The 25,739-nt window shown below is 47.4% G+C and overlaps 3 protein-coding genes across 5 annotated transcripts in view; 1 reads left to right on the top strand and 2 right to left on the bottom strand.

Annotated features, from left to right (window-relative positions):
• LOC117559811 (dipeptidyl aminopeptidase-like protein 6) overlaps window positions 1-25,739 on the bottom strand; it is a 446,505-nt gene that overhangs the window by 312,973 nt on the left and 107,793 nt on the right. The gene's annotated exons all lie outside the window — the stretch shown is intronic.
• Window positions 1,014-3,805, top strand: LOC117559814. 3 transcript variants are annotated; one of them, XM_034236507.1, is made up of 4 exons: window positions 1,014-1,291; window positions 2,152-2,346; window positions 2,437-2,508; window positions 2,631-3,805. In XM_034236507.1, exons 1-4 carry the CDS (start codon window positions 1,196-1,198, stop codon window positions 2,715-2,717), a joined length of 450 nt encoding a protein of 149 aa, XP_034092398.1. In that variant the 5' UTR covers window positions 1,014-1,195; the 3' UTR covers window positions 2,718-3,805. The 3 variants fall into 3 exon arrangements, with proteins under 3 accessions (XP_034092398.1, XP_034092395.1, XP_034092397.1); XM_034236504.1 differs by having other exon boundaries at window positions 1,021-1,291; window positions 2,437-2,513; XM_034236506.1 differs by lacking the exon at window positions 2,437-2,508 and having other exon boundaries at window positions 1,024-1,291.
• LOC117559813 lies at window positions 3,877-6,297 on the bottom strand. The gene is made up of 3 exons (XM_034236503.1): window positions 5,694-6,297; window positions 4,954-5,089; window positions 3,877-4,746 (listed from the first exon to the last, which is right to left on the bottom strand). Exons 1-3 carry the CDS (start codon window positions 6,281-6,283, stop codon window positions 3,994-3,996), a joined length of 1,479 nt encoding a protein of 492 aa, XP_034092394.1. The 5' UTR covers window positions 6,284-6,297; the 3' UTR covers window positions 3,877-3,993.

The raw sequence follows: 25,739 nt of genomic DNA, 5'->3' as shown, positions 1-25,739 counted from the left end.
ACGAGCCTCCCTTTGGGCGGGTCTAGCCAGAGGCTCTGGATTGGGCGCCTATATCATCAGTGAACCAATCAGCGGATCTGACTGCACATCAGAGTGTTGATGGGGAGGCTTATCAGCGATATCAGAGTTTTTTCTGAACAGGGGCGCTGCGCCCTCTTACCAAAATCAATTCCTTGAATTAGGCTTTGATTATGTTCTGGCCCGCCATCTTGCGGCTCAGCAAAAAATTGGCCCACGGCCAAACTTACTTGCCTACCCCTGCTTTAGGAGCTGTAGGTGTGTGTGGTACAGTGTGTAGGTGTGTGTGTGGTACAGTGTGTAGGTGTGTGTTGTACAGTGCGTAGATGTGGCGGACAGACGGTTCTCAGTTGGTTTGGTGTCCTATGCTTACTTTTAATACTTGTACAACTTTTGGCCGTAATTTCAATTCCCCATTTCAGCGACCAGAGAGAGGGGGGGATATATCCAGTCTTTGATTGTGTTATGTTATTATGAGAGTGCTCTCATACTTAAAATGGTATATATTTATATAAATATATTTGTGTGTATATGTCCGCATCTGTAGCCTGTTATTGTCTCATTATACCACACTGTCAATGAATTAAAAGTAAATATATAAGTCGTCATGAACACATCTGTCCATCAGACAGAGTGCTGCTGTGCCTCCTGTCATCATTAATGGACGTCTCTTTAAAATGACCGCTCAGAGGAGAGGAGTTCTCATTTCTCTAACCGCCTGCTGCTTCCCCTCCTCTCTCCTCGGTTCCCCTCCTCGAGTCCTCTGCTCGCATCTCCTGTGGGCGGGACTATAGAGGTTTCTCAATACTCACATTTCCCCTCCTCGACTCTTATCCTCGACTCCCCTCCTCGAGACTTGGTGCCGCCCACAGGAGATGCGAGCGGAGGACTGAGGAGGGGAACCGAAGAGAGAGGAGTAGAAGCAGCAGGCGGTTAGAGAAATGAGAACTCCTCTCCTCTGAGCGGTCATTTTAAAGAGACGTCCATTAATGATGACAGGAGGCACAGCAGCCCTCTGTCTGATGGACAGATGTGAATGATGACTTATTTACTTTTAATAGGCTACATGCACAGTCACTTCCGCATTCTACTCATAGCGGCCGATTCATTTCCTGTTTGAAAATGACGACCTTCTACACCCGCTGCCTACAAGAGCTTCCGAAATTAAAAATGTCAGATGTTCATCGGATTTGCCGGACGACTAAAGCACCAGCCAGCAAACTCGATAAAGGCTTCAAATTATATGCTGCGTCATATATACACAACTATGAAGGTAAGAAGGTAACCGGTACTAACCAGCTAGCTTATGCTCCGGGTTATGCTAACATTAGCTGTCAAAAGCTAGGTAACGCCAGAGCCCTATAGTATAACTACTATTATTATTATTATTATTATACTACTACTATAGTAGACTACTATAGGGCTCTGGGTAACGCTATGTACTGTTTCTGGTGTTAATTCTTTAAAACATTAGCCATTTTGCTAACAAATACTATCGTTTAATAGCCTTATAGCCTAGCCAAGGTTATCTTGTTGTTAGCCACACTGCATAATGGTATCAGCTTTTGTAAAGCAATGTTGCCATAGATGTGTTGACGTGAGTATAGATCTAACGCTGTTGCTCTGTTTTTCTTCATTCAGTGTCCAATAAAGACAGGCTGACAGGGCAGGTCAGCGTGAGAGCCTTGTGCTACAGGTCAATGCGGAAGAGCGAGACAGCACACAGTTTGAGTGTAGGCAGGCAGCATTGACACTGTTCCCCCCTGTTTATTGAGTTTCAGTTCAGTTAAACATTAGTTTACCTTAAGGGAATCTCAACAGTGTCCTACTTCTCCCTGCTTTATCACAGCTGATTGGTCAGATATTTTTACATTGATTATGGATGTGTAAGTTTGGGGGTTCAAATATATAGTAAAAAACTGCTTTAATACAATTTTCAAGGCATCTTAGTTTCCAAAGAAAGTTCATTGTGGTATTGTAGGGTAAGAGGGTAACACTAAGCATTCAGGAATACATGCTTCTTCTAGGATAATGGCTCAGTAAAAATAACCAATAATTCTACTCATAATAACCTCCTGGCTCATAGTAACAAGTGAGGTTACTAATCACTAGTATTTATTCTCTCTTTTTTAGATAACGCTTCGTGATTCATCACCAGTGGTGCTCACGCACAACCAGTGCTCCTGTGTTGCAGGAACTGTTTTGTGCAATCACACAGTAGCATTGCTGTTCCAAACAGCACACTACACTGAACTGAACATGCCAGTTGTGCCACCTGTGCATAGCTGTACTGAATCGGAACAGCAATGGCACAAGCCGCGAACAATGGTAATTTCAATGAGGTTCAAATACTTGTAATCTTTCACAGAGTTTTTGTTTTAAAGTGACTCAACGAACAGTAATTGTCTTTTCCTTAAGGGTGTGAAGCCAGGGCCCATCAACTCCATGGTCTTCGCCAAGCCTGTACCAAATAGGATGCTGCAGACTGGAGTAAGGTAATTTTAGCTGGAAAATTGTGTTTCCTGTGTTTTTAAAATTCATAATTCTGGTGCTGTATTCCTAACCTTTATTGTCACATTAATGTGCTATATTGTCTTTGCCATTCTTTGTAGGAGTGGATTCTACAGAGGCATGGTGGGGCCATTACCAGATCCCTGCCTGTTCAGAGTTACGGAGGCATACTCAGCATTCAGCATTGAAGACAGGCCGCTTGTGACCACAATGAACATGAGACCTGACAAGCCCCTTGTGGAAAGTGCCTTCGGGATTGTGCAGGAGGGCAGTGTTCTGTCCTATCAGATGCCTGCTTTGACGTCTCGGTACACCACACTTCACACTGACACACCACCAACACCCCACTTGCCCATAGAGGGGTATGTGATCTTGCCATGTGATTTACCGCTGGTGTGCTCAGAAGAGGAGCAACTACATATGAACAGCTTATCTGTTGATTTGGAAATGTCTCACAAAATTGAGGAGACTACCCGTGAGCAAAGCTCTAGCTCAGAGTGGCATCTGCTCCGCAAACCCAGGGTTACTGTCTCTAGGTTTAGAGAGATTTGTCACGTCAGAGGTGAGAGCTCTGCTAACTCTCTTGCAGAGCGAATACTCAAAGGTACAAGGCAGACTGCAGAAATGAGGAGAGGTGCCGAGATGGAGCCCACAGTAGCAGCTGAATACAGTAGACTGGCAAACGTGAACTACTCCCCTTGTGGCCTTGTCATTCACCCCTCTACGCCCTGGCTTGGTGCCTCCCCTGATGGAGTTGTTTTTGACCCAACAGAATATCCCCAATTTGGCCTTGTTGAATTCAAATGTCCCAATGTCCCAAATTATGTCGACTGCAAATATGTGCAGATGGAATGTGGCTCCCCTAAGCTCAAGAAAAGCCATGCCTATTACTGGCAAGTACAGGGTCAACTTCTTGTATCTGGGATGCAGTGGTGTGATTTTGTAGTGTGGGCACAAGAGGACTACCTGGTGCAAAGAATATACACAGATCCAGAAGTGCAAAGAGCAATCAGAGAAAAAGTAGACTTTTTTTTTTTTACACATAGCCTACATGCCGAAGTGCCTGTCATTAAAAAAGTAGTGGGCACTGTAGCCATTGTTAACTCTGTAAGCAGTTAGCTGCTAGACCTTGGCTCAGCCGTCATTGTTTTTAGGAGGCAATCCCTCAATCATGTGTTCTGAATGACAACAAAATGTGATTTCAATATTTTGTTTTTGATATATATTGTTTGTCACATTTCATATATGTAAATAAATATACAATTGTATTTAAAAAGACAATAAAGTGAAGTGATTTGTGTAATGAATAGTAAATCAGTGCATTTGTAAGAAATCATCAACGCATTGTAATTTGCTATTTACCATTTATTCAAACAAAACACTAGCGTGTGTCAGGCAACACGGGATTACGGTGTGCTCACCCAGCTTAATCACAGCTACCTGCACAGGTGTCATCATCTTGTCTTATTTCACCCATTTCTTGACCAGTGCTTTGTTCTGATAGTTTGACAGCATACATGCTACTGCAAACAGTTGGTTGATGTTGTAGGCATGGGACAGGAGGATGACACCATCAAAAAGTTTGTTCTCTTTTATCCTCCTAATGACACGCTCCACATGAACCCTCAGTCTGGCAATGGCCTGTGTCTCCCTCACCTGATAGGCTGGCATTTGCTTCTGCTTTGACAGAAAAGGTGGGCAGTACACCTTGCATTTGCAGCAATCGCTGATCAGGAAGCCCTTATCTACCATCACTGCCATGTTTTCAGTCAACAACGCAGCTATTCCAGATTGTTTGAAAATCTCCTTGTCGCTGACAGAACCACCATACAGACTGGAAACAAATGTCACTGCGCCATGTGGGGCTATGCCAACCAGGGCTTTCATGGTGCAGTGAGATTTGTATGTAGAATACATTTCACTTTGGAGGAGGAGTGAGGATGGTGTTTGACACCTCAGCTCTGTGCAATCCAGGATCACCTGTGTGTCTGGGAAATCTTTGAATGCCTCTGAGAGGTGGGCTTGAACTTCTGCAGGTGTAAGCCAGATGCACTGTGACCCCAATAAAGTTGTAAGAAAACTCGTCCATGTTGCAATGATGCGGCTCACAGTGGACTGGTGGACGTTGAAGCGGTTTGCAAGGTCCCTCTCTTTCAAACCCACCGACAGGAAGCAGAGAAAAAGGAATAACTCGTCAATTGGCTGAAGCAGCTGTCTCTGGAAGATAAACAAAAAAGGGTACTATATTAATGTCATGAGTGTAGCACACCATGGAAAAAACATTAAGTTGTTTTAGTTCTCTGATGTATTCAAAAAGGATTGAGTACTATAGCCTTTTAGCCTACACGAAAGCAATGAAATGTTGGAGAAACATTTTCCCTTCAGTTTGTGTTTAGATTGTGTGTTAAAAGAAACGGAGCCTACCGTTGATGGACGTGCGTGTGTAACCACTTCTTCATTCCTCTTGGCAGCTGATATTGCTCTTGTAACACGAACCATTTTATAAATGGAAGGCTCAATCAAAAACCAGAAGGCCATCAGGTGGTTATAGCTCGGGAATCTGTACACAAAAGACACATGTCAGTCATGAATTGACTCGTTAACTGTAACACATGGGCTAATGCTTTCCTCTTGTTTGCTATAATACATTACAATTCAAATAGACTGATTAAGAAGGCACTTGGTGCAGGTATAGTAATATACAGCAGTAACATGTAACAACTACATTAAAGCAGCAGTAATAATAATCTAAAACATACAGGGAACATTTTACACAGAATGACTACTTTTACTCTTCATTCTTAAGTGTGCAACTGGGAGAAACGCAGTGGATATTGACATGTACTTTGGTAAGGTTTTGAAGATTTCCACTTGTAGTAAAGTATTATCAGTATGTTGTTAGTATTAGTATGTTTTACTCCACCACATTTAGTTAACCTTCATAGTTTCTAGTTACTTATGAAAACACATGATTTATGATTCTACATGTTCAGTTCAGGAGTATTTTCAAACCATAGTATTTGTACTTATACTTCAGTTAAGTTGAGTAGCCTACTTATTCCAACACTGCATGCAAATAGTCAGCAGTCAAACGGCAGGTAAACAGGATTCTTTATAAGCTAACCCATCTCAAAAACTTGGATAGAATTTAGCCAAAACATTACCTGGTATAGAATCGGATGTTGTCGTCGGAGCCAGCAAACCGCTGTAAGCAAAACTCTCGCTGGACTCTTAACTCCTGCAGTTGCTTCTGCAGATCCTCCAATGTTTTGGAGTTGTCTTCTGTAGCTTGAGAGGACATGTCCAGTGAAGCTGGTTCAGGGGTTGAGCAGTAATCATGGTCACGGACATCGATGTGCTCTTCCTGCTCCTCCCGAGAGACTCGTTCAGTGGGCCGCTCCCTTCTCTCCCAAACACTAGCCCGCGGTGTTTGAGCAGTGAAGTGATTCCACTCAAACAGAGTTGGGACAGCACCTTTCACAAGCCTCCTACGGCCATCAAGGGTTTTTGGCTCTATTAGTTGATCCGTAGCGAAGTGACTGCAGACCTTGGAGTGAGAGGAGATTGTAAAGTTATCGCGTCGTATTTTAACCAGCCACTGTCTTCGCAGCTCGAGTTCGGTCGGAAAGCCATGGAAACTTAGGACGCCGTTGAATTTAGCTGACGCCGTACAAAGTGGGACACAGCAGTGCTCGGAGTAGTTCTTTACTTGACTTTGCAAATGCTCCGTTTTGAAAATATTCCGTCGACTCATATTTAAACCCCAGATTTAAACAGTAAAACATTTGTGGACGCTCAGCTACGCAGACCAGAAGCAACCCGGAAGCGTCCGAGCAGTATAACGGCTAAGGCGGAAGTACGTCTCAGACCCTAGTGCATGTAGCCTATTCATTCACAGTGCGGTATAATGAGACAATAACAGGCTACAGATGCGGACATATACACACACATATATTTATATAAATATATACAATTTCAGAATCAAACAAGTATGAGAGCACTCTCATAATAACGTAACACAATCAGAGACTGGATATATCCCCCCCCCCCCCACCCCTCTCTCTGGTCGCTGAAATGGGGAATTTAAGTTACGGGCCAAAAGTTGTACAAGTATTAAAAGTAAGCATAGGAAACCAAACCAACTGAGACCCGTCTGTCCGCCGCATCTACGCACTGTACAACACACACCTACACACTGTACCACACACACCTACTGCTCCTAAAGCATAATCAGGCTACAGCCGTTGTGTATTTTATTATGTGAAGCACTAAATGGTCTTAGAAAAATATCGACTCTTTGTTTGTAGATATCTACTAAACTACAGCATACAAATACAGAAAGTAATGTAGGCCTGTTATACTGAGTGATATATATTTTACACACTGCTCTGCTTTCTGCACAGACCTCACAGCTGTTCTCACTGTAAACATCGCGTTGCGATGAAAGCAGTTACTAATATAATATCCAAGGGATGCATGCAGAGCTGTCATTGGCTGAGATAAGTCCGGCCGTGCGTCACGCCTCCACCGTTCCCGGAAATGCATCCGTGGAGGAGCCGTGGAGGATGCATCAGTGTCTCCTCGGTTAGAGCTCCTCCAGAGAGCCTCCTCGATGCTCGATGCTCGGTCCTCGAAGTGCATTTAGAGAAATTAGATGTCCTTCAACATGGCGCGCTGAAATTCATTTCCGGGTCACTACCGGAGGACCGAGGAGTCGAAGAGTCGAGGAGGGGAAATTTGAGTATTGAGAAACCTCTTTTGTCTTGATTGTCAAGGAGTCGAGGATAGGAGTCGAGGAGGGGAAATTAGAGTACATGTGCTTTGCTTGACAAACCCAGTGATTAGTCCTCAAGCTCTGTGATTGGATGTTGGAGTGGCAGTGCGCAAAGTTTACGCCGAGCGTCAAACAGCACTTTGAAATGGAATGAAAACCATCGACGGCACACTATCCAAAACAGGAATTGAATGTGTCCTACCCCCCCCCCCCCCCCCCCTTAGGTCACAGGCTGCTCCAACAGAGCAACACAATAAAACACAGTTTATTCTCTACTAATCGTTCATTAAAGACTGCATATAATGGCTATTTTGCACATGCCTTTCAAGATTTCAAGATGTTCTAAGGTTTATTGACATATCATATACACAACTACAGTGTAGTTATGCAATGAATGGAAAACTTGGGTCGCAAGTTCCTCAACAGTGCATTACAAGACATCTATCAATATGTGTGTATACTTCCACCATTAAATTGTCATATTCTGCACATTTCTTATTCTATCTACATACATAAGAGTACTGTATAATTCATATGTATAATATCGGTTAAAATAAGTGCTTCAACATAGTTAACATTGCAGGAAAGTTGATTGTCAAGTTCCAAAACAAACCATGCAATATATTAGACTTTAAGTACTTTGTCAGGCTTAATATTTATCTGTTGATACCCCCAAAGCTTTTTTCTTATTTAAAAGAAGACCTTAACCTAAAGTATTATTTAATGTTTAAATAAATCCTTATTAGTTTGTCTGTTTTGCACATCCTCCTATTAATATATTTTGTAATGTCAGGCACTAAACTGTTTTATTGTAGAGATCACTTACGGTATCTTCTTGATATTTTCTATTCTTCTACTTTCCTCCTATTTTGTATGTACTCTTAATATTTAAATGTTCTCATCAAATATAACACATTCAAAAGTGCTTTACAAAAATTAAAGGCATCCGTTAGTCGCGATCTGTCTGTGTTTTAGTTTGTCTGTCTCTGTTTCCTGTTTGTGTTTGAAAAGTGTTCCCCCTCTCGTTCTATTTCGTATATGGCTTCGCCCTCTAAGGCTATCGCTATTGGGTTATCCCTCTGCGCCCCCGCGCAGCACTGAAACACTTGTAGTCCACGCCCACCCGCCAGGTGGGCCCCACCCTCGGGCCTCCTTCCGGTATAAATAGGAAGGGTGCCCGGCAATCTGCTCCCTCTTTTCTTCAGCAACCAGCAGTACTGAAGCACAAGAAGATCGAATCATGAGCAATGATAGTGTCCGCATGTGTCCCTCGTGCAAAACGGGATACATCATGAGCTATGATTTGCACCCAATATGCGAATCCTGCCTGGGGCCAGAGCACGCGGACGCGGCTCTCAGCCAGCAGGTCGCATGTTCACATTGTGTTCGTCTCCCATCATCCGACAGGAAGCGAAGGGCGGACGCTCTAGCTGCTGCGGCTGAGGAGGACGACTGGGCCGTCCAGAAGGACGACAGCCTGTCTCTGGAGGCGAGTGCGGGGCAGGAGTCGGATGACTCCTACCCCGTCTCCCTCCATGGCTCGCCATGCGGCTCTCCTCTCCCCCCTCTTCCCCGGACGGGGGAGACGGGGTCGGAGCAAGGTACGGGTGTGGCGGCCGAGCACGCGGTCCCCTTCTCCGTGGCCACGGCGCTACCGGCGTTGGGTGGCATTATGCTGGAGCTGCCGGAAATCATCGGCAAAGCAGCAGCATGCAGAGGTCTCCCCGTTCCCCTAGGACGGGAGAGGGTGGCTCTTGACGACATGGCCGGGACCCTGAGGGCTCCGGTGGCCATCTTTGTTCCCTTCACTAAGGTGGAGGGATTCACAGAGGAGGGTTTTCCAACCACCCCCGCTCTGGAGCCGAGCTTGACGGCGTTCTGTGGGGTTAGGCAGGCCAACTTGATCGCCGGACGGCGCCCTATGTTGGCCTCCCCCAGGGACCAGTATGTCGCCCGCCAGGCTGACCGGGCGCACCAATGTGCATTTCAGGGGTCTGCGGCGGCAAACAACATCGCGTTGCTGGCCAACTCGGTGGTTACGCTGGTGGAGCGAGGCGGCAGCGGAGCAGGCGGATGATATCCGCCAGCACGTCGGCTGGCTCCAGCCGGCGATGAAGCATCAGCGGCGACCAACCCGGCCACAGCGGCAGGCAGAGAGACACTCGCAGCAACCGCAGCCGAGGCGTCAGACTCGTCCGTCAGCGGCGGCAGGGGCACCGTCCCGCGCCTCCTCCCCCCCACCAGGAGAGGGGGGGTAAAAAGGGAGTGAGGTACTCCCGTTCGGCGTCTGCTCCATGAGAGCCGCCGAGGAAACAGAGCGGCCTTGACGGTTTGGGAGGGAGTGTGAGGAAAATAAAAGAAGCTTATTTCCCAACATGTTGGCTGAGTCATCAGTTTCAAATGTGTTTCACATATCCCCCACTCTGGGTGAACCAGCTGCCTATGACCTATCGGTTAATAGCCAGCAGGGTACGTTACAAAAGCCTGCGCATTTTAATCTATCGATTAATAAGCTGCGGAGCACAGTAACTACACCAGCTGCCTCCAATCTGTTGATTGGTAGGCAGCAGGGTTTGCTGCAGAGGTCTGGTGGTTATGACTTTTCGGTTATTAAACCACAGACCCCGCGGCATTCCTCTGTCCGAGATACGCCACCTACACACGGTCACAATAAGCCCATGAGCGCCGTGGTAACGCCTCATGTGGATATCACTGCACACACCTCCACCCATCCTCTGAGCGTGTACGCGTCTCATGATGAGAGACGGAGTGAAATGCAACGTGTGGAGGCCTCCTCACAGCCTTTTCGCTCTAGGCCCACCTTGGGTTGCCTCATGGGCAGCGGCGGCGAGGGCTCTGGCGTGGCTCGTCGTCATGACGACCACAACACATCTCGAGCATGTGCGCCCGGGCTCAGAGTGTTTCTCGGCGTGGCAGCGCGTGTGTCTGATGGACGAACAGGCTGATCAGCAGAGGGTACACCCTGCAGTTCGCCTCCCCCCCCACAGTTCAACGGGATACAGGAGACACGCCTGTCATCCCGAGAACAGTGGCTTGCGCTCCAAGCAGAGCTACGGGAACTCCTGTTAAAAGAGGCTATTTCCAGGGTTCCCCAAGGGGAAGAAAATCAGGGCCAGCTGCCTCCAATCTGTTGATTAGTAGGCAGCTGGGTTCGCTGCAGAGGCCTGGTGGTTATACCTTTTTGGTTATTAAACCACAGACCTCGCGGCATTCCTCTGTCCGAGATACGCCACCTACAGTACACACAATAAACCCATGAGCGCCGTGGTAACACCTCATGTGGATGTCACTGCACACACCTCCACTCATCCTCTGAGCGTGTACGCACCTCATGATGAGAGTCGGAGTGAAGTGCAGGGTGTGGAGGCCTCCTCACAGGAGGGCTCTGGCGTGGCTCGTCGTCATGACGACCACAACACATCTCGAGCATGTGCGCCCGCTCTCAGAGTGTTTCTCGGCGTGGCAGCGTGTGTGTCTGATGGACAGATGGATGAGCAGGCTGATCAGCAGAGGGTACACCCTGCAGTTTGCCTCTCCCCCCCCCACAGTTCAATGGGATACAGGAAACACTCCTGTCCTCCCAGAAGCTATGTCTTGCGCTCCAATCCGAGCTGCTGGAACTCCTGTTGAAAGAGGATATTTCCAGGGTTCCTCAAAGGGAGAAAAATCAGGGGTTTTCACTCCCGTTATTTTTCTAATCCCGAAAAAGACTGGGGCAATGAGACATCCTCGATCTGTCAGTATTCCACATGCTGACGATCAAACAGGTGCTGGAATGTGTTCACCAGGACGACTGGTTCACTTCCACCTGAAGAATGCATACTTCCACGTAACCATCATCCCAAAACACAGGAAATTCCTGCGGTTTCTCATTTCAGGGAATATCAGACCATTCAATTGTCTGCCGTTTGGATATTTCCTGGCTCCTCCCATTTTTGTGTAGATAAGGCTGGAGCCGCTACACAGAGGAGGGATGAGAGGGTGGTTTCCTCTGGACGACCTGTAGTTGCTGGCTCGCTCCAGGGAGGAAGTCGCTTTACAGACGGTACATCTCGTATCGCATCTGTCAAAGCCTGGGTTTCATAATAAATTGGAAGAAGAGCTGTTCTCTTCCCTCTCAGACAAACGTTTATCTGGAGTGGAATTAAAAACTCAGCCAGCAGCAGAGCGCGCTCTCGCGGCAGCGAGTGGAGGAACTGACAGCTCTCCTCCGGCGTGTCACAACCCACACAGCACTCTCCGTGACGCAGCTGCTCGGCATTGGCGTCAGCTGGTCACGGGGGGGATTCCCCTGGGTCTCTTCCAACTGGGGACACTCCAGAGGTGCTTCATTCACTACAGAAGCCTGCTGGTTTATAAACTGCAGAGCTCGAGGCATTCCTCTGTCCCAGATATGCCTCCTACACACGGTCATAATAAATCCACGAGCACCGTTATAACGCCTCGTGTGGACAGCATACACACACCTCTCATCCTCTGGGCGTGTACGCGCCTCATGATGAGAGACGGAGTGGAATGCAGCGTGTGGAAACTCCCTCGCAGCCCTTTTGCTTCACGGGCAGCGGCGGCGATGGCGTGGCACGTCACCATGACGACCATTACGGCACATCACAGAGAAGCCTCTCCCCCCAGCAGTTCCATGGGATACAAGAAACACTCCCGTTATCCCAGGAACAGTGTCTTGCGCAGTTTACTCCCGCTATTTTTCTAAATCTCGGAAAAGAACGGGGGAGTCACCCTGTTACTGTACAATCAAACATGTGTTGATTTGCACATACAACAGGCCACGGCTATGGAAGCATCATACCTCAATCGCCAGGGAGGAGTACGATCTGCGCAGCTTCTGAACGCAGCCAGGCGGCTGCCGTTCTGGGCGCGCGCACACACGTTGCTCTCCATCAGAGCAATGTATATTCCCGGCGAATTTAACTGAGGGGCTCGCAGAGCGCAGCAGCCGTTGTATGCGAGGAGTATGGAGACTCAGACCGGTGTCACGCACACTGGCGCCTCAGTGGGATTTGGCTTAGGTGTTACGCGCACTAAAGTAAAGCCCCATTTGAACCTGATCAGGTTCCCCTTAACTGTATTCAGCCAAAGTAGTACTGCTTTTGGCTCTATCAGCGAAAAGGGTGAGTGATTTGTCTTCTCTCCCTGTGGCTCCGTCATGTCTCCGGATCCAAGGAGATGCAGTTCAGCTGTTTTACGCCCTAACCCGGCTTCATGCCTAAGGTCATCACAACTCTTTTAGGTCAAGAGTGATCACCCTGGCTGGCTTCTTCCCCCCACCGTACAGGTCGGAGGAAGAAGCCACATCTCATCTCCTCTGTCCGGTGCGCACGCTGTCCTGCTATGTGGGCATTGCGCCGTTCTCAGAGCCTGTTTGTGCATTACAGAGAGCGCTCGATCGGGCAACCTCTGTCTACACAACGGCTGTCACACTGGCTGTGTGAGGCTGTGTCACAGGCATATGTCTCCTCTGGGGGGGAGCCCCCGGAAAATATCAAAGCGCACTCCACCAGAGGAATTTCCTCCTCCATGGCGTTGCGCGGAGGAATGTCAGTGGAAGATATTTGCACGGCTGCATCTTGGTCTTCCCCCTGTTCATTTATCCAATTTTATTTGAGGGATGTCTCCCTTTCCTCTATGACGCACCCTGTATTGGGTGTCCTGTCGGAGTGAGTGACGTCAGGGATCCAGCTGTGCGCCTCTCTCCTGCCTCGCGGCACACAGAGAGCGGCCCTTTTTTCCCCTCGTATGAGAGGGATGTTCCTTTTACTCTGACACACTTCGTACGGAGTGCCGGTCAGAGTGAGTGACGTCAGGGATCCAGCTGAGCGCTCTCCTACCTGGCTGACACGGAGAGAGCGGCTGTTCCCCCTCTATGATCGCAGGACAAGGTGGGACCTTCGTCTCTACTTTCTCACAGTGGTCGGTATGTATTGTTCCCAGCCTTCACCCCGTCAGGAAGATAGGCATGTTTTGCTATGTTCCAGGGACGGTGATGCGCCATTACGCATGGCACAACAGGCAGGGGGGTGTTATTAAGCAGGTATGTATGTGCTTCTAGTGCCGGACGGACCCAGTGGGGCGCAGACTACATCATGCTTCGCCCTTAACCCAATAGCGATAGCCTTAGAGGGCGAAGCCATATACGAAATAGAACTAAGGTTACCTACTGTAACCCAGCTTCTATGAGTAAATGGCGCAGCCCTCTAAGCGCTGGGCCCCACTGGCTCTACGAATAGCTGAAGAAAAGTTATATTGTATGGGAGCAGATTGCCGGGCACCCTTCCTATTCATACTGGAAGGAGGCCCGAGGGTGGGGCCCACCTGGCGGGTGGGTGTGTACTACAAGTGTTTCAGTGCTGCGCGGGGGCGCAGAGGGATAACCCAATAGCGATAGCCTTAGAGGGCTGCACCATTTACTCATAGAAGCTGGGTTACAGTAGGTAACCTCAGTTTTGTCTACTGATTGTGTTCACCTGGTGCCCTGTGTTGTCTCCTCCCCCCTCAACTGTGTCTTGTTGGTTTGATTGTTGTGTGTATTTAGGCTCTGTTTTTCCTGTTTGTGTGTGTGCGATTCTTGTGGCTGCTGACTGTGTTCAGGGAGGACAGTCATATTGAGGCTGTGAATCATGTTGGCATGAGGAATAAATGCCCACACCGGGTTATATTTGAACTCTCTGCCTCTGCCTCCTTGCTTGGTCGGGCCGCTCAATTGTCAGCTTCACAAAAAGCAACACAATCTTCCTGCATTGCAATTACTCTAAATGTGTAATAATGTGCTTTAACCAGTAGGTGGTGCGGGTTAAAAAGCTCTCAAGTTTACAGTGTTAACACAATAAAATATACTGCTGTTTCCGGTTTAGTTTACGACGGATATATTTTGTTATTGTTTTGATATTTGTAACACAAAAGCGATGGAAAAAACCCACAGCAACGCAGAAAAGATGGTCTTAGACCCAGCGGTCTAGTAGTTAATAAAAAACCATAATATCAAAACAAATTATTACTACTAACTTTATTGTGAAATTAAAACAGAACGGTAAAAGAATAGTTCCCGGTCTATTCTGAGGCCCGATCTCTGTAGATAAATAAAACTACGACAGATGTGTAATATTTAATGCAGCCAAACAATTTATTACAATGCATTGATGTGATGACTTTCAAAGAGTAAAGCAAGCACTGCTGAATAAAGTATGATTTTATCTTTTACGAAACGTTTTTTTGGAGTGAAGTTGGAGGTCAACCAATCACAGAGCTTGAGGACTAATCACAGGGTTTGTCGAGAAAAGCACATGGTGTAATCCCAAACGATAGCTGAGGATTCTGGGTAGTGTAGTGTCTTCGGCCATACTAAACTCTGAAAAAATATTTGTTTCTCCGAATGGAAGGGGAAAAATACAAAAGCATTGTACACAATTTAAACCAATCAATGTTGTGTAATTAACAAGGATAATCTGGTGTGTTTGAGTTGATTAGTAGTGCAGATATCACTGTAAAATCAATCGACAGTAAGGAGAATACTTCCTTCCAGGTGTAAAATCCTTATCCAATGGGAATGGACGCTCACATTGCCTTTAACTGCCGCCGACATGGACCGGGCGGTGTGTCGCATTTGTTTAAAAAAGGTAGCGACAAAAGCAGGCAATACCACACATTTTAAACTACACTTAAAACACAACCACCCCATTCCGTTTTCCCAGCTGGTAGCAAACACAGCAGCTGGAGATGGAGAGCCCCCACCTTCCCGACAGTTTACAATCAAAGATGCATTTGCCCGACAATGCAAACCTGTCTACTTGAGCAGGTCTCCCTTGAAAAAGAGATCAATGATCTCAAGGGATACACCTGGATAAATAAAAGCTTGAAATGAAATGAAATGAAATGAATGTTGGTGTTCCTTGCTCGAAAACTTTGAAAAACAGATTTGGATATGGCCTGTTGAGGCATCTGGGTCTTTGTATGGACAGTGGACTGTACACTTGACTGTTGTTTTAACCAGTTTAGCCCTGAGCCTGTTCTCATTCATAACACTCCGTTCGATGTCTCACTATGGGATGCGCGTCAACGCGTATGCAAACAGAAGCATCAATCTCATTACGCCAATCCTGATTGGCTGGTGATCTTGCCGTCTACGTCAGGGAATCCACCCACCCTTTAAGTAGCTTGCGCTACGTCGCAGCGTCATTCAAACACCTCTTCTCGCTTCAGAGCACATCTTGAATATCAGTAGCCGGGCTAGCTTAACGGTCCACAGACTGAACCCAAGCTAACATTCGGTCGACGGGCGCTTACCGTTTTTTCTTTCGAAATAACGGTAAGGTTTGATTTTTTCTTCAAACAGTAACATACCTGTTGCTAGTTTATCCCTCCGCGCCGATACCACGGCGAGCGAGGACGGACTCTTCTCTCCCTCACACCAGAGGAGACGGAGATAAGAAAGATATTAACACACCAGTTAATATTTTTTGGAGAAAAAAAATCTACCCCGTCGTTTTTTCCTTTCGGAATAACGATATCGTTGGATTTCTTTTCTCGGTAACATACCTGTTACTAGCTTGTCCCTCCGCGCCGACACCCCGGCAAACGAGGATGGACCCTTCTCTCCCTCACACCAGAGGAGTCGGAGGCTCGGAGGCTCGGCTCGGAGGCTCGGCTCGGAGGCTCGGCTCGGAGGCTCGGCTCGGAGGCTCGGCTCTGCGGCTGCGGGTTTAAGATCTCGAGCACGGACTCACACCAGGTCTGCTCGTCCTGCCTTGGGCTGGAACACGCCCAGGAAGCTATCGATACCCCCGGTTCGTGCGGGCATTGTGCCCGCTTCACTATCAAGAGCCTCCGCAGACGGCTAGCGCGCCAAGCTAGCCTGTCGGGACAGGACCCTTTCATGTCCGTTGATTCGCCGGCCGACAATCGGGACATGGTGGCGACCGCCGCGGAGATTGAACCCCGCGCCGTGTCAGGCTGGGGCCCGGTGGCGGCAAGAGCCGCGAGAGCGGAGCCCCGCGCTGTGTCAAGCTGGGGCTCCCAACTGGACCTTACCGTGGTTCCACCCGCGGAGGATGTCCTACAGCTGGATTATATGGAGGAGGATGAAGAGGATGCCTCTGAGTTACTCTTATCCGACTCGGATGAGCACGAAGATGACATCTTTGTTTCATCTGCCCAGGCTGCCAAGCCGGAGGCGATGTCCGCTCCCCCGGGCGAAAGCACACCAGCTTCGCCCTGCCTCAGTATGGACTTGTAGGCCGTGTGCCAACGCGCTGCGTCCAGGCTGGACATCCCCTGGCCTGAAGTGGCCAAGGAGACCTCCAGATCTCGCTATGAGGGGAAGAACTTGCCCCAAGCAGCGAGGATGAGGAAGCAGCTTCTCCCAGTCTTTCCAGAGATGCTGGACGAGGTGTCGGTCTCGTGGAGAGACCGACCTTTCAGCAACAAGGCCCCAATCCAGGTTGCCTCCTCTTTGGACTGTGACGGCATGGAGAAGCTCGGCCTGTTCCGCATGCCGCCCATGGAGCCGCTGGTGGCAGCCCACCTCCAACCGCGACTGGCTTCGGCACCAAGCAGGAACCCCACGCTACCGGCAAAGGGCAGACCGCTTCCGGTCACCAATGACCGAACGAGCCTATAAAGCTGCAGCTTTGTCAGCCAGGGCGCTCAACGTCTCCTCGCTGCCTACCGCCTACCAGGCGGAGCTCTGCGAGGACATCACAGTCAAACCTGAGCCTGCCGTGTGGGATGAAATCGCAGCGATCACGGACATTTGCCTCCGTGTGCAGCGCTGTGCAGTCCAAGCCACGGGCAAAGCACTGGGGATAATGGTGGTACAGGAGAGAGCCAGGTGGCTTACCCTGACGAACCTTCCATACCGGGAAAAAGAGGACGTCTTGGACATACCTATTGTTCCCGAGGGCATATTTGGCTCCGCTCTAGCTTCGATGCAGCAGCGGTGTGAATCCAAAAAGAAGGAGGATGAGGCTCTCCAGCTTTGTCTTCCCCGAAGGGTCCAGCCGCCGCCTTCAACGGCCCCGCGGCAGTCCTTCGCTCAGGCTGCCTCACGTCCTGCCCGGTTCAAGATCCCGAAACAGCAGAGGCCACAGCCCGCCCCGGGTCTCCAGCCCAGACACGAGGCGAGGACGGGCTGGCCAAGAAAGTCTCCGGTTCCGGCAGCAGCTGCTCAGGCACAGCCGGCCCAGACTTTCAGCCACCAGACGAAGAAGAAGAAGAAGAAGAAGAGGGCGGCCTGACAGCCTCCTCTCCTCTCCTCCATAAAAGAGCTGGAAGTTCCCTGTTCTCCAGCTCCAGAACACGTTCCAGTGTTAGATGCTCATGTGTTTCCGGGGTGCAACCATGCCCCCATCTTCCCGCCGCCTCGAGTGATGTCAGAACGTCATCCTCAAGTTCGCGCCATGAGGGAAATGGACTTAACATCAACGACAGCAAGCTCCGCTGCTCGTTTAAGTCACACAAACACATATATCAATATTGTCATTTTCCACTGTCGTTTCCAGGCTTAAAGCCAAGGGCGTAGTCGAAAAAAAATGAAAAGAAAGACAATAAAAACAATAAACAGTATGACGTCTTCCCCCTTCTAAGAGTGGCTGCTACCTCTCTCAGAAGGCGGACGATGGACGGGGCTGTGAAGGCATCACCGCCACGCGCATGCGCAGTGTCGACTGCGCATGCGGGGTTGTCAACCTGGGGTACCATCGTGTTCAGACACTAGAGGGCCCCATAACACAACAAATAAAGACATAGAGGGCAGACGACAGGGATGTGACATCTCCACTCGCTTTGAGAAGCGAAAAGTGGAGGATGCTCACAGATTCTGCTTGGGTTTTCAAGACAATAACACGGGGTTACAGACTCCAATTCGCTGTCACCCCCCCTCACTTATCGGGCATTCTGCATTTGCAAGCCCGGGGAGAGTTGGCCCATATTCTAGAGCAAGAGATCCTCTCGCTACTAGACAAGAAGGCTATATCTATAATATCCTCCGAACAGAGTCAGAGCGGCTTTTATTCCAAGTATTTCCTCGTTCCCAAACGGGGAGGGAACGGGATTCGGCCTATACTAGATTTGAGGGCTCTGAACAAATATCTCAAAAGATACAAATTCAGAATGCTCACTCACACATCTCTGTTGCGTCTCGTGCGCCAAAAAGATTGGTTCACATCAGTCGACCTGAAAGACGCGTATTTCCACATCCCAGTATATTATCCACACAGGAAATATCTGAGGTTCGCCTTTCAGGGTGTCTGTTACGAGTACAGAGTACTTCCCTTCGGTCTGTCTCTCAGCCCACGAGTGTTTGTACGGTGTACGGAAGCCGCGATAGCCCCGTTAAGAAAACAGGGTATTCGCCTGGCAACTTATCTGGACGATTGGCTCCTTCTCGCACAGTCGGAGCAAGAGGCTATTACGCAGACGAATATCCTCGTAAAACACCTGCTCGACCTGGGTTTCGTAATAAACACAGAAAAGAGCATGTTGTCCCCAGCCCAGACTGTACTCTTCCTGGGCCTACGCCTGAATTCGGTGCCCTTTACAGCCCGCCTGTCAGCAGAGAGAGTGAAAGCCTTCAGGGCTTGCCTCGCTCATTTCCAGCCACGCAAATATGTTCTCTTCAGATCATGTCTGCGGTTACTGGGGCTCATGGCGTCAGCTATCCTGGTGGTACGACTGGGACGCTTACACATGAGGGAGTTTCAGCGCTGGGTAGCTGCCCTCAGACTGGACCCCGTGCGTCATGTGTGTCACTATGAAATGCGTAATGGCACTGCGCCACTGGCTGCACCCAACCTTTCTAGTACGGGGCATGCCTATGGGTGCTGTCCTAAGGTGGTCACCACAGACGCATGTCTGACGGGCTGGGGGGGTATATACGAAGGTCGACCTGTGAGGGGTCTCTGGAGCAGAGACCTCCAACGGTCACACATAAATTATCTGGAGCTTTTAGCGGTGTTCCTCACCCTGAAACGCTTTCTGCCTTTTCTCAGAGGACATCATGTCCTTGTGAGGACAGACAACTCGACCACAATATCGTATATAAACCGCCAAGGGGGTTTGCGTTCTCTCCAGTTACACATGCTGGCACGCAAACTGATCTTATGGAGCTCCGGACGTCTCCTCTCTCTGAGAGCGACGCACGTACCAGGAGTGATGAACCTCGGGGCAGATCTGCTGTCCAGAGGTGCACCACTATATGCAGACTGGACTCTACATCCAATAATTGTGAGTCAGCTGTGGGTGCGTTACGGCCGGGCCGCGGTGGATATGTTCGCATACAAAAAAAACTGTCAATGTCAGCTGTTCTTTTCAATGCGCGATTTAAACGCACCGTTAGGCGTGGACGCGCTCGCGCACGTTTGGCCTCCGGTCCTTCTGTACGCGTTTCCACCCCTGGCTTTGATACCCCCAACTCTGGCCAGAGTGAGAGAACAACGCCACACACTGATCCTAATAGTTCCACACTGGCCTGCAATGTACTGGCTGGCGGAGATATATCAGCTGCTGTGCGGGCAGCCGTGGCAGCTCCCGCTACGCAGGGACATACTGTCTCAGGCGGGGGGGACGATTTTTCACCCACACCCAGAGCGCTTGGCACTATGGGCCTGGCCCGTGAGTGGTATAACCTGAATACAGTGGGACTCCCTCAGAAGGTGATAAACACTATTCAGAGTGCAAGAGCTTCCTCCACCAGGTCCCTCTATGACTGTAAGTGGAGGGTGTTTGAGGAGTGGTGTCTTCAAAAAGGACACATCTCTTTTCAATGTCCTGTCGGGGTGATTCTATCATTTCTACAGGACCTGATTGATAAACACAGAGCTTTCTCTCCGATCAAAGTGTACATGGCTGCTATTGCTGCATGCCATGTGGGCTTTGAGGGAAAGACGGCTAGCCACCATCCCTTGGTCTGCCGTTTTATGAAAAGGGCTCGCAGGCTCCTCCCTGTTTCCAGGTCACTGGTGCCCTTATGGGACTTGGCAGTGGTTTTAGATGGGCTCACTCGACCTCCATTCGAACCCCTGGAAGAAGCTGACATGAAACACCTGTCACTGAAAACAGTGTTGTTATTGGCTCTGGCATCTGCCAAGCGAGTCAGTGACATTCATGCGCTCTCTGTACATCCTTCATGCACCCAGTTTGCCCCGGGGCAAACGAGAGTGTTGCTAAAGCCCAACCCTGCCTTTGTACCTAAGGTGGTTGGCTCATGTACCCCCATTGACATTGAGGCATTTCCTCCGCCACTGTGTTCCTCTGAGGAACAGCGGCCGAATTTGCTGTGCCCAGTCTGTGTTTTACGCACCTATATGGACAGGTCAAAAGAGTTTCGATGCAATGACCAACTCTTTGTATCCTGGGCTAACCCTCATAAGGGCAAGCCCGTTACCAGGCAACGGCTCTCCCACTGGATTGTGGAAGCGATTGCTCTGGCTTATACGAGTCAGGGTTTGCAGGCACCAACGGGCCTGCGTGCTCATTCTACTCGTGGACTGGCTACATCCTGGGCTTTGTTCAAGGGTGTTTCCATCCAAGACATTTGTGCAGCAGCGAGCTGGTCCTCACCGCTCACTTTTGTCTGCTTTTACAGGCTAGATGTCTCTGCTCCAAGTGTGGCCCGCGCAGTGCTGGGCCCCGTGTTGAGACAGGGTTCTACCTGTTAAGTTCTGGTTGTTTTGGTGATTTTCGAGATAAGCATGTCTAGCAATACGGGAGTTTCAATATCCCATAGTGAGACATCGAACGGAGTGTTATGAATGAAGTTCTCAGAGTAACATGAAGTGAGATGTCTCACCAGACGGCCCTTCTTGCTAAGGCGAAGCGAGAAGAGGTGCTTATTTTGAATGACGCTGCGACGTAGCGCAAGCTACTTAAAGGGTGGGTGGATTCCCTGACGTAGACGTCAAGATCACCAGCCAATCAGGATTGGCGTAATGAGATTGATGCTTCTGTTTGCATACGCGTTGAGGCGCATCCCATAGTGAGACATCTCACTTCATGTTACTCTGAGAACTGGGGTTACGTAAGTAACCTATAGTTTTTCAGGTCTCAGGCTCGAAAATGACATTCCCAGAAGAAATGACCATATCTTCCCTTCTAAAAGGGTTAAATTAATAATCTTTTTTCTCAAAGTAATGAGTAAACCTGTGAGTTGGATGTAGAAAAGTCAGAATCAATATAGATGTTTTTTATTTTAAAGAAAATTCAGATTGAACATAGTAAAAAACTGTAAATTATAGTGAGAGGTCGTGAGAGGAGGCTGGCGTAGACTGTTCGCCGCTTCTCCGGCTACACCTAGTAGTGTTTTTGTTTGTTTGTCGTTCTTTTGCCGGCTCTAACTGTCGGCCTCTTACTTACATCCCGTCTGGACTATTGCAATGGAGTCCTGTCCGGGGTTCCCGGCAAAACCCTGGATAGGCTCCAATACGTCCAGAACTCTGCCGCCAGGCTTCTCACCCACACCAAGCCATGGCACCATATCACCCCCACCCTCATCCATCTACATTGGCTGCCGGTCAAGTCCCGGATTCAATACAAAACACTCATCCTCACGTACAAGTCCCTCCATTCCCTCGCCCCCCAGTACTTATCGGACCTCCTCCATCCCTACACCCCTTCTCTGAGTCTGCGGTCCTCAGACACGGGCCTGCTCTCCATCCCCCGCTCTCGCCTCCGAACTGTTGGTGACAGGGCATTCAGTGTTGCGGCCCCCACCCTCTGGAATGCACTTCCTGCCGAGATCCGTAATGCTGCCTCCCTGGACATCTTCAAATCATCACTAAAAACACACCTGTTCACCCTGGCCTTCGGGCCCTAGCCCTTTTCTGGTCCCCCGGCTTCCTTTATTTATTTATTTGGTTTGTCCGTTGATTGTCTGTTTGTTTTGTTTGTCCACCATGTACAGCGACCTTGGGTCCCTTGAAAGGCGCTATATAAATATCATTTATTATGATAGTGTCCGTCCAAAAATTATTTTTTACTTATAGTGAAAACTACCCTTGGATGATGGTAAGGTAGACTAAAAGCTTTAGGAATCCAAAGTACAACATATAATAAGTACCCTGTATCAAGATTGATGCAAAACAAGTGACATTTGACCTTTTGAGAGAGGTTTAGCAAAAAAAACTCCACCTCTGAGGTGATTTGGGTGGAAATGGGGTTTTACCGTTTCTCTGGAACCCATTGGTCGATTTTAGTGATTGACATCTCTTTCTGACCATTAGAGCCAATATAATCGAAGGGGAATCTCCCCACTCACACACATGGTAAAACAAAAAGGTGGGGGCTTCGTGGACAAGGTTTTGCACCAGAGTGAAGCTGTCTCTAGGTCTGACATCTGAAAACCGAATAGCAGGTTTATTGCTCATGGATTATCAGAAATCATTTCAAGGGGGACGGGACGATTAACGACATTGGATTAACCTATGGATTAACTTCAGCAATGTTTTTTATCGTTTTAATGCCATTGAAGACCACTTTTGACCAGACTACCACACAGGTGAGCCATGTTAGCGTTTTTAGCTACCTAGCGCCATATCTTTTGATGTCTGTTCTTGTTATTATCTCCGAGAGTTCGTATAATTGAGTGATAATGAAGGTTACCCCTCGATTCTGTGTCACCTCACAATGTGAAACGATGGGTTGGATGTGCAACAAAGATAAATAATAAGATTTTGTGAGTGAATTTCAGTGCAGTAATCTGTTAGCATTTTTCGCTCGTTGCTAGAGGCTCAGCGTTAGCATTGTAAATAAATAAAAATGATCAGTTAGATGAGTTTCTTCCCGTTACATGGATATAAAACATTCATAGTTTATTAAATGAACATGCCCTCCGGTATCGGGGTCTCTCGGGCTTAACAGGGAGGTTTTTTTTGCTTATTTATTTATTTATTCATATATATATATAGATAGATAGATAGAGAGAGAAAGCTCTATTTTCCAGCCTAAGTCTATTTAATGTATTGTTTTGGTTGTGTGTGATTTAATTTAATTATAATTTAATTTATTTGTTTTATTTGTTATATATCATTCATATATTTTAATATTATTTCACATTTCATTTGCAATGTTGAATGTTCAATAAAAAGTTATGTTTGAAAGGATGTACTTGAATTATTATTATATATTATCATTATGTCAGTGGTCTAAAATGTTCTTACAACAGTGCCGACAATATTATTGTTTATCGCAATAATTTCCAGGAAGATTTATCGTCAAACACAATTAATTATCGTGACAGGCCTAGTTGTGGTGATGACCGGGCTCGGTTCTATTGAGGAGCTCCCTACAGGTCAGTGGAAAGAAATGGAAGGCAATTCCAGTTTGTGAAATGTTCAGGAAACAACCCAGAATCAGTAATGGATGAAATGATAAATATAGACTGGCCAACAGAAGCTCTACAGTTACACATCAATTGGTTAACTAACACTGTATGTCAGTAAGTGTTGTTATCGAATGGGAGCCTACTTGGGAATCACTTTAACAAGCACAGAATGAGAGACGCTTCTGAGAAATGTGATTAAATGATTGCTGTATTATTTAGCTCAAGTAGACCCTTACCTGCAGAGAGTTGGCTGTTTCATTGTGCTCACTTACCATAGTGACAAAGTTTATTATGAAATCAAACTGAACTGAATCAAACACATCTCAAATTCTGCTTCCACAGCACCGAACCATGAAAAGGTGATGAGTAAAATTATTTTGATTATGATGTGTTCATTTCTAAATATCTGTCAACAAAAGAGGAGTAATAAGTGTAGCAGAATAATATATCCATTCAATTCAATTCAATTCAAAACCTTTATTTATCCAGGTAAAATCCCATTGAGATCAATGATCTCTTTTTCAAGGGAGACCTGCAGCAGTAGGTTCCACAAGAAGACATAAACAACAGAACAACAAAAGGACATCATACAGCAAAATGTACAGGGATTACAATTTACATATTTAACCACAAGTACAGGTACCAACAGCATCTGATTTTGTAGCATCCAACCGAGCTTTAAAAACATGTAGTGGTACTAGCTTGGTAATTTTCCATTCTTTTTGCAGACTGTTCCATGTTAGTGGAGCTGCACATCTAAAAGCTTTCTTCCCTAAGACAGTCCTAGCACTTGGCACATTTAATAAAACCACAGCATGCGATCTCAGGCAATAAGTACTTTCAATTCGCAGAGAGATCAGGGAGCAGATATAAGATGGTAGTTTATCCAACATGGCTTTGTAAATGAAAAAGTACCAGTGACTGAGCCTCCGTACAGTAAGTGATGGCATAACCGCCTTGGTATACAGGGTACAGTGATGCGTAAGTGCTTTACAATTTGTCAAAAATCTCAGTGCACTGTGATACGCAGCATCTAACTTGCTCAGGTAATTGGCAGGTGCATTCATATATAACAAATCACCATAATCCAGCACAGGTAAAAAGGTCACAGTGACTAGCCTTTTCCTGGCCTCAAGCGAGAAACAGGACTTATTTCTGTAAAAGAAACCTAGCCTAACCCTCAGCTTTTTAAGCAGGTTATTGACATGAAGTTTAAAAGTGAGACAGTCATCAAGCCAGATACCCAAGTATTTGTAACAGGTAACCACTTCAAGTTGTATTTCTTGCGTAGTTACAATATCCAAAGCAGTCTCTGGTGTATTTTTAGCTTTAGCTTTAGAAAAGAGCATTACCTTGGTTTTATCCACATTTAAAAGAAGCTTAAGCTCAGAGAGCTGAGCCTGAATAATGTTAAAAACAGCCTGTAATTTAACAACAGCCTCGTTAATCGAGGGACCTGCACAGTACATAACGGTATCGTCCGCATAAAAATGTAAGGTTGCTCCTTCGACATTTTCACCTAAACTATTAATATAGATAGAGAATAATAGCGGACCTAAAACTGAACCTTGTGGTACACCATTAGTGATGTTTAACCACTCAGAAGACAGCCCATCAAACTGAACACATTGGGATCTTTCAGAGAGGTAGTTTACAAACCACCCTACTACATGGCTGGACATGCCTATACTGACCAGCCTTTGCTTCAAAATGCAATGATCGACAGTATCAAAAGCTTTGGATAGGTCAACAAATAGAGCTGCACAACTCTGCTTATTATCTAAAATACTCGTAATATCATTTACCACTTTCATTGTGGCAGTGATGGTGCTATGTTGCTTTCTGAAGCCTGACTGATGTTTAGACAGGATGTCATTGTTACATAAAAACTCCTTTACTTGTTCACTCACTAAGCGTTCAAGAACCTTGGCCAGAACTGACAATTTAGAGATGGGTCTATAATTGTTTAATAAGGTGGCCTCCCCTCCTTTTAGTAGTGGCAGGACATAAGCTGACTTCCATACTTTTGGGATTTTGTTCGTGCTGAGGGAGAGGTTAAAAAGAGTAGTAAGAGGTGGAGCAATAAAA

This window comes from Gymnodraco acuticeps, unplaced genomic scaffold, assembly GCF_902827175.1.
Source record: "Gymnodraco acuticeps unplaced genomic scaffold, fGymAcu1.1, whole genome shotgun sequence".
Classification (NCBI taxonomy): Eukaryota; Metazoa; Chordata; class Actinopteri; order Perciformes; family Bathydraconidae; genus Gymnodraco; species Gymnodraco acuticeps.
This window is presented reverse-complemented; position numbering and strand designations above follow the sequence as displayed.

Coding starts and splice junctions, on each gene's coding strand:
- LOC117559814 (XM_034236504.1), top strand. CDS start 1,196: ATGTTCATCGGATTTGCCGGACGACTAAAGCACCAGCCAGCAAACTCG. Junction 1,292..2,151: donor ATATATACACAACTATGAAG/GTAAGAAGGTAA, acceptor TCTCTTTTTTAG/ATAACGCTTCGTGATTCATC. Junction 2,347..2,436: donor GGCACAAGCCGCGAACAATG/GTAATTTCAATG, acceptor CTTTTCCTTAAG/GGTGTGAAGCCAGGGCCCAT.
- LOC117559813 (XM_034236503.1), bottom strand. CDS start 6,283: ATGAGTCGACGGAATATTTTCAAAACGGAGCATTTGCAAAGTCAAGTA. Junction 5,090..5,693: donor AACATCCGATTCTATACCAG/GTAATGTTTTGG, acceptor TTTTGTGTACAG/ATTCCCGAGCTATAACCACC. Junction 4,747..4,953: donor CACACGCACGTCCATCAACG/GTAGGCTCCGTT, acceptor TTTATCTTCCAG/AGACAGCTGCTTCAGCCAAT.